We start from the raw sequence: 8,503 nt of genomic DNA, 5'->3' as shown, positions 1-8,503 counted from the left end.
CCCGAGTTCATGCAAATTGCATGGGCTATAACACATGAGAATTTGGAATCGTGCTGATTTGTGTTACATGACCCTAAAATGCCAAAAAACGAGAAACGGCCATGACGAAGCGATGACTATGTCCATTAGGTCATTTTTATGGCTCCGTAAAATTTTAGGGGATTCGGAGTTGGTTGTCGGAATTCATACAGATGGCGTGAATTATAACATGTGAAAATTTGAAAATCGTACTGAATTCCTGTTTTATGGGCCTAAAAGTGCAAAAAAACGAGGAACAGTCATTCTGAAGCGATGATTATTGCTCACTAGGTCATGTTTTATGGTACCGCAAAATTTTAGGCGATTTTGAGTCGGTCGCCCGAATTCACGCAAATGACATGGACAGTACACGAAAATTTAGAAATCGTGTTGAATTCCTGTTTCATGGCCCTAAAACGCCAAAAAATAAGGAACGATCGTGACGAAACAATAACTATTGTTCATTATATTATTTTTATGTTCCTGCAAAATTTTAGGGGATTTGTAGTCGGTCGCCCAAATTCATGCAGATGGCGTGGACTATACCTCACAAAAATTTGAAAATTATGCTGAATTCCTATTTTATTTTCCTAAAATACCAAAGAACGAAGAACGGACATGCTGAAGCGATGAATATTATTCATTAGGTCATTTTTTATGTTCTCGCAAAATTCAGTATTTGTTTTGGGTCCGATAAATCCCAATTCGTTGTAGAAAGTTTCACTTTAGGGGTAAAGCTAGTGCTCTCTACCAAAAGTAGGATCCAGTTAATCCGGATTCGATTTAAAAAGTCTCACTTTAGGGATAAAGGACTCCTTGCCAAGGGCGACTCTCGTAACTTCTGAATTAAAAATGGAGGGACCCTAACCATCCCGGCGACCCTTTGCTTTGGGTCATCACATAAAGTGGTCCCTATCAAAGACGACTCCAGTGACTTCCGATTAAAAATGGAGGAGCACTATCTCACCGCAGCCATTTGGTAGTGTTAATGGTGCTTAAGGAGATACTAGAATGCTCCTACAAAGTTTGGAGAAACCTTGGCCAATGTCTTATATTGTCCTAATCCACCAGAATTGTGCCATCCGATTATGCTGAAAAAGAACCAAACAACTTTTGTAAAAGTAGGTGCAATTGTGCAAAGATCCTATTCTCCAACGTGTGGTGACCACGCGTAAATGCTTAGTATATTCATATTTATGTATAGTCGTGTCACTTTCCTTGCCTTTCCCATTTTTATCTTATCTCCAACAACTACTTAACTAGTGCACGAACCAAAGCATACATTCAACTTTATACTCAGATTCTTGAAATTAATCAATTCTTGTTTGCTTTGTATCACTAATGGCCAATATGGTGAATGCTTCACCAATTGCTTTCACCAAACACCCTTCTCCTTCTTTTTCTTTCCTTAGTTCTCAACCAATTACTTCCTCCAAATTTGCTTCTGATTCTGTTAAAAGTGCAGTGTTTAGCAATGTCAAAGGAAGGGCATTTTTTGCTCCTATCTTAGCTTACAAGAACTTGAATTCTGAAGATATTGTCGATATAAACAAAGTTGAATTAGTGAAAGAAAATGAATTGGAAGAAGAGGATTCTACTACTGATGAGACCCTTATGTATTCATTCAGTCCTTTGCCATTGATGTTTGTTGCTGCTCTTCCTGGAGGTAATGCTACTGTAATACTGCTATACATTAAGCCACTATTTGGTGCTAGTTTGAACTGAGTTTAACTTTTATTTGGTCTCCAAAAATAATTATAGGTAACAGTCCGTGGATAATACTTCGGGTAGGGGCAAGGTCTGCGTACATATTACCCTCCCCATACCCTACTTGTGGGATTATACTGGGTCGTTGTTGTTGTTGTTGTTGTAGTCCGTCGATAATACGTGAAATATAGCGTAGTTTACCAGACACCTACGACATGTTAAAGTGCACTATCAGTGTAATTTTTTTTTAACACAGCCAAAATACATAAGTTAAATACATTTGAACTGCTTAATACGACCTTACTTGAACAGGATTAGGATCTGTTCTATAAGCTTGTAGCACTATATCCTTGAGTTCTAAGGAGACAGGAAATCAAGTCTGGTTGATGAGGCATGGCCAATATACCAGAGCATGATTAACAACTACCTTAGCCCTCGGGGTCATGGCGTCATAGATGATTGTTCTCGGCTCCCAACTATGGGTGTGCTGGGATGGTCTCAGAGGCAGACCTAGGATTTTTACACAATGGTGCCACAATATTCTGCTCAACAAGTGCCCCTAAAGGCTTTTGGTGTTCACGGTGCCAAGTGCTTTAAATTAACTATTTTCAAGGTATATACATACGCATATACAAGATTTTTGCCAAAGCTTACGGGTCGGGTGACCCCTCACTATAACATATAGGTCCGCCTCTAGATGGTGTGATGGCTGTCGGCCCTCGGGTCATGGCGCAGTAGAAGATCATTCTCACCTCCCAACTAAAAAAAAATGCTTAATGTATGCTGAAAATAGTTATCATAGTAGTAAATGCTTATCTTCTTTGTTGATAACACTATCTTGTATGTCCTTTTCCAAATGCCAATTTGATTGGAAATTTGGCAATTTTTTCTTGTTGAATGTTTGTTTGGTTTCCCATTCATTGTTTGGTATCTGCATCGGGACCCGATTTATTTCTCGTGTAAGGCCCGTTAAAGAGGGAATTTCTTGTTGAATATACAGATTTACAGATTGTGATAGCTCTGCTTATTCTTATCTGCTAGTTAGTTAATAGTAGCAAGTTAGCAACTATTAATACCTTCAGTTCTGTTGTGAATCCGCTTAGCGGAATTGTTTTCACAACTTATTGCCTGCGTTTCATAAGAATTGGGACGGAGTAGAAGTTATAGTCGTCTGTTTTACAACTTAATCTGATGAAAAATTGTTGGTCCATTGATTCAGCTGGAAGTATAAGGTCTTTGTTTGGTCCTTTTGTTGAGCTTGTAAAATCATGGAATTTACCAGATTGGCTTGTGCATTGGGGTCATCCTGGTAACATGGTATGTATGCTGTTAATTCATTGCAGATGATACTAAATTGAAGTGATGAATTTGCTAAAGAATTCAATTCCCTTTTTCAGGCTGTTGTCCTCTTTGCTATGGGTGGATATGGGACTTACCTTGGTTTCCGAATACGCTTTTCTGACAATGTGGTAAGACTTAACGAAAATGATTCAACTTATATACATTGACAGTTTAACGAAAAATTCTTTTACATTGTCGTTAGTGTACAGAAGTTAAACTCATAAAGGATTTAACGTTGTTGTTGTTGTTGGCTTTTGGTATATTTTTTTTTTTTGATTGAAGTGTTTGATGTATTGATCTATTCTTTGGTGATATATAGGAGGAAAAGGCCAAAGCCAAAGATTTGCATCCAAAACTTCTAGGAGGAATGTTCTTCTTCTTTGCTCTTGGAGCTACTGGTGGAATAACATCTCTGCTTACTTCAGATAAGCCTATTTTAGAAAGGTAGCTTATTTAATCTCAAAATTGAAACTTGGTTATAGTTTCAGATAAGAGTTTAAATTCAATGTACTAAACGGTATAAAAAATTTGCGCAATCAGATCGCTTATAAGATTATTACAGTTAAAAATGACAATTCATTAATTGATAACATGATACAAAATGATAACTAACTTGCTGTAATAGGCTAAACTGCACTGATAGTTTCAAAAAAAAATTACATCGTTAATGCATATAGCTTAAATTATTTAGATAAATAGTAGTCAATATGATATTTTCTGTTTTTTTTTTTGCAGTCCTCATGCTGTCACAGGTTTTATTGGCCTAACTCTTTTGACTATACAGACCATTTTACCTGCACTATTTGAGGTAAATCTGCTCAAATTATCCAAATTTTGACTCTTATTTCATCAAGAAGATATTTTTCTCCTTTTTTTTTTCTTTTCACATTATCAGTAACTAGTTTGGGATTGAACCGTAATTGATTTCTTTTTTCAGGGAAATCCTGGATTGAGGAATGTTCATGGCATATTGGGTAGTGGCATAATGACTTTGTTTCTAGTTCACGCGGCACTTGGACTTCAGCTTGGATTAAGTTACTAATCCATTAAAAGATTAAAATTTCTGTTTAGAGGTGGGACAATTAATATTTTTTGGCATTATAGAGAGAGAGAAAACTGCTATTGAAAGTGTAGTTCCAATTTGAGAAAGAGTATAGTTCAGAAAGAATAATTAGTGGATTCAATGAAATAGTAAGTCATGTTCAAATTTGAAAAAAAAAAAAAAGATTATTAGTGCATTCAATGAAATATAAGTCATGTTCAAATTTGAAGAAAAAAAAAATTAATTAGTGGATTCAATGAAATAGTAAGTCATGTTCAAATTTGAGAAAAAAAGATAGTTCAAAAAGATTAATTAGTAGATTCAATGAAATAGTAAGTCATGTTCAAATTTGAAAAAAAAAAAGATTATTAGTGCATTCAATGAAATATAAGTCATGTTCAAATTTGAAAAAAAAAAAAGATTAATTAGTGGATTCAATGAAATAGTAAGTCATGTTCAAATTTGAGCAAAAAAGATAGTTCAAAAAGATTTAGTGGATTCAATGAAATAGTAAGAAGGAGTATGGTCAGAAAGATCAACAGTGGGTTCAATGAAATACTAAGTCATGTTAATTTGGAAAAAAAATTAATTATTAGTCGATTTAATGAAATAGTAAGTCATGTTCAAATTTGAGTAAATATAGTTCAGAAAGATTAATTAGTGGATTCAATGAAATACTAAGTCATGTTCCAATTTGATAAAGGGTATAACAAAGATGCATGTTTCTACTAATTAATTTAAAATGCAACTTAATTAGGTATCTCAAAAGATCAAAATTAGAATTTGTAATCAACCGCCGAAGCTGTAGATTTTTTTTTTTTTCTTGTTTTCTTTTCCCAGAAAATAAAGAAAAAAGAATTGACCAATTCCACTGTCCATTTTATATGGCTAGGATTCCAATGTCCGATCATGTGAACAGAAAAACAAATAATTTTGTTATAACTAAACAAACGAATAAGCAAACAGATTAAGAAATCTTTAGCGTACTTGTGACCGACACTTTACTTCTTCATTTTACATCCCGTCTACGTTGTACTTGTTGGTAAAAATTTACTTGCATTTCTACTATATTTATATCAAATCAATAAATATAAAATATAGTGGTGTATAAATCGAATCGGAAAATTGCATCAACCTGAAAAGTCAAACCAAATCGATTAAAAAAACCCGACTAGGTTTGGTTTATTTTGGTTTGGTATTGAGTAAAAATATCCGAACCAAACCGATATATAAATATATAATTTTAAAGACTTTTTATAGAATTTTCTTTAAAAAATATCTAGAAATATTTGTAATTCTCTTATGGAATGTAATATTTAGTTAAATATAAAGTGCTCTATTTTTATTAGCTTTAAATAATGAGTTATATGATCGCTTTCTTATCAAGTGTTAGTAAAATGTGTCAATCTCTTTGTTATTTCATATTCATATGTCGATATCTATTAAATTCTTATATTTTTTTCGAATTTGAAGTGGTATTTGTTAAATGGAGAGAACCTCTATAACTGCAGAGGATTTCTCAGAAGAAGCTAAGAGAGAAATGAAAATTGTACTGTTCAATTCATTTTCAGATACTGTACAAATGAGAGGTATACACGGTTATATACTACTCCTAACTAACTTAACTTACAGTTGTCCTTCCACTGTTGGACAGCTGGCTAACTACTCAACTAACCACTAACTACTTTCTTAACACCCTCCCTCAAGCTGATGGTTTGAAGATATCCTTCAAGCCCAGCTTGGACACTAGGTGATCATGTTGCAATCTTCCTAAACTCTTGGTAAGGAGTTTAAGTTGCTGCTCTTTTTTGTGGGAACATGATGAGTTTTCACTACACCTTGTATGATTTTCTGTCGTACAAAGTGACAGTCAATGTCTATGTGTTTAGTCATCTCGTGAAAGATGGGATTAGGATTGCAACTTTGCTGTCATAGAAGAGATCAACTGGTAGACTTACATCAACCTCTAGCTCTTTGAAGAGTCCTGTAAGCCAGGTTATTTCAGCAACTGTGGATGCCATAATTCTGAATTCTGCTTCAGCAGAGCTTCCTGCAACTGTATCTTGTTTCTTAGACTTCCACGAGATCAAGGCATTCCCAAACTTAACTAGGTACCTTGTTACTAATTTCCTAGTATGTAAGCATCCACCCCAGTCTAAGTCACAATATGCTCTTAGGTTGTCTGAGCTTTCTGAAGGCATTAGTAGGCCAAGCCCTGGAGAAGTCTTGACATACTTCACAACTCTCAGAGCAGCTTCCCAGTGAGATTGCTTAGGCTTGTGCATAAACTGACTTAATGTCTGTACTGCAAATGCTATATCAATCCTGGTCATTGTAAGATATAATAGCCTCCCTACTAGTCTTTGGTATGCACCTATATCTTCAATCAGTTTGTCTTCACACTCAGAGGTTCCTACAACAGTATCATACTCCACAGATGTAAGCTTCAAATTGTACTCAAGAGGTGTTCCTACAGGTTTAGCACATGCAAGTCCCATTTCAGATATCAACTCTAAAGCATACTTCCTTTGGCTTATAATAATCCCATCTTTTGATCTTGCAACTTCTATTCCCAGAAAGAACCTAAGTTCTCCTAGATCCTTCATTTCTAACCTGAGCTTCAGATCATTTCTAGTCTGAGTTATCAAACCTGGATTGCTTCCACTTATTATCAGGTCATCTACATAAACTAACACCACAAATAATTCAGCTTGTACCTTCTTTGTGAAAAGAAAATAGTTAAAATGACTTTGACTGAAGCCCAACTGTACTAAGGCATCAGTCAGCTTCCTGTTCCACTGCCTGGGTGCTTGTTTCAAGCCATACAGAGATTTGTGAAGTTTGCAAACCCTGTGAGAAGACCCTCTCTGGCTTGCAAACCCTTGTGGCACATCCATGTAAACCTCTTCTAGGAGTTCACCATGCAAGAATGCATTGTGAACATCCATTTGGAAAAGAGGCCAATGTTTGGCTGCAGCAAGTGCAATGACTGATCTGGCAGTCACCATCTTTGCTATAGGAGAGAAAGTTTTAGTGTAGTCAAGCCCTTCCTTTTGACTGTAACCTTTAGTAACCAACCTGCCTTTATATCTCTCAACTTCACCTGATGATGTATACTTCACTTTGAACACCCATTTACAGCCAATAGGAACCTTTCTAGCAAGTAATTCCACTATAGACCATGTTTGATTTTCCTCTAAGGCTGAGATTTCAGCTTTCATAGCCTCAATCCATTTAGGATCCTTGACAGCCTCAGCATATGATTGTGGTTCTACAACAATAGAGTAGTAGGATAGAGATTTGGCATAGGAGTCAGAGACATTCTCATAATTAACACATGCTGAAAGAGGATAAGAACAGTTGGCTTTGCCTTGAGAAAGGGTAACATAGTCTTTTAGCCAGATAGGGGGTTTACTGGTTCTCCTAGACCTTCTAGGATATGAGGCTTCTATCAATTGACCATCTGAGGTAGACAACTAAGGAAGAGATAGACCATGAGTGAGACTAGTTGGTGATACTGGTTCAGGGCCAGCAGGTACTTGAGTTGGTTGATCTAAGCTACTATAGGCAGGTGAAGTAGAAATAGGAGAAGATAGAGGAGAAGGTGTAGGAAGAGATGAAGAGATTGAAGATGGTGCAAAGGAGGATATAGGGATATCATTAGGCAATAAGACTTGAGGAATGTCAATGGTAGGGAACAAGGAGAGTAGATGAGCTGAATGATAGAAGGGAAAGACATTTTCTTTGAACACAACATCTCTGCTTGCTAAGAATTCTTTGGTATGAATGTTGTACATTTTGTATCCCTTTTGAGTCATATAATAGCCAAGAAAAACTACAGGAGCGGCTCTAGGTGAGAATTTGTCACCTCTTTTAACATCAGTTACATAGCCTAGACAGCAATAACTCTCATATGGTCTAAGGAAGGTGAGTGACCAAACAATAGTTCAAATGGAGTTCTACCCTGCAGTACCTGTGTTGGTAGTCTGTTCATAATGTAGAGTGCAGTTAATACACATTCCCCCCAGAATCTCAGTGGAACACTTGCTTGAAATCTCAGTGCCCTGGCCACATTGAGTATGTGTCTGTGTCTCCTCTCAGCTAATCCATTTTGCTGTGGAGTATAGACACGGGAACTCTGATGAACAATCCCCAAAGACTGCAATAACTCTGTCCTTTGAAAGTTAAAAAAACTCACACCCATTATCTGTTCTTAGGAATTTTACAGTGCAGGAATGATTGAATGAACATTCTTGATCATAATAAAAAACTATCTGATGGCAACAATTACTTCAGCTTTAGAAGGCAACAGGAAAATCCATGTAAACCTGGAATGATCATCTACTAGTGGGAGAAAATATTTCTTCCCATCATGAGTAGGTACCCTATAGGTCC

At 36.1% G+C, this 8,503-nt stretch overlaps 1 protein-coding gene and 1 non-coding gene across 2 annotated transcripts; both read left to right on the top strand.

Moving 5' to 3' along the window:
- The first annotated feature begins 1,244 nt into the window (after positions 1-1,244).
- On the top strand, positions 1,245-4,234 carry LOC107785512 (uncharacterized). Its single transcript, XM_016606837.2, has 6 exons — positions 1,245-1,684; positions 2,945-3,042; positions 3,123-3,194; positions 3,386-3,510; positions 3,802-3,874; positions 4,004-4,234. The coding sequence occupies exons 1-6, from the start codon at positions 1,360-1,362 to the stop codon at positions 4,106-4,108; spliced, it is 798 nt and encodes a 265-aa protein (XP_016462323.1). The 5' UTR covers positions 1,245-1,359; the 3' UTR covers positions 4,109-4,234.
- On the top strand, positions 2,020-2,236 carry LOC142165656 (small nucleolar RNA U3). Its single transcript, XR_012696310.1, has one exon. It is a non-coding gene; the product is annotated as a small nucleolar RNA U3 (small nucleolar RNA).
- Positions 4,235-8,503: the final 4,269 nt, after the last annotated feature.

This window comes from Nicotiana tabacum, chromosome 10, assembly GCF_000715075.1.
Source record: "Nicotiana tabacum cultivar K326 chromosome 10, ASM71507v2, whole genome shotgun sequence".
Taxonomy (NCBI): Eukaryota; Viridiplantae; Streptophyta; class Magnoliopsida; order Solanales; family Solanaceae; genus Nicotiana; species Nicotiana tabacum.
This window is presented reverse-complemented; position numbering and strand designations above follow the sequence as displayed.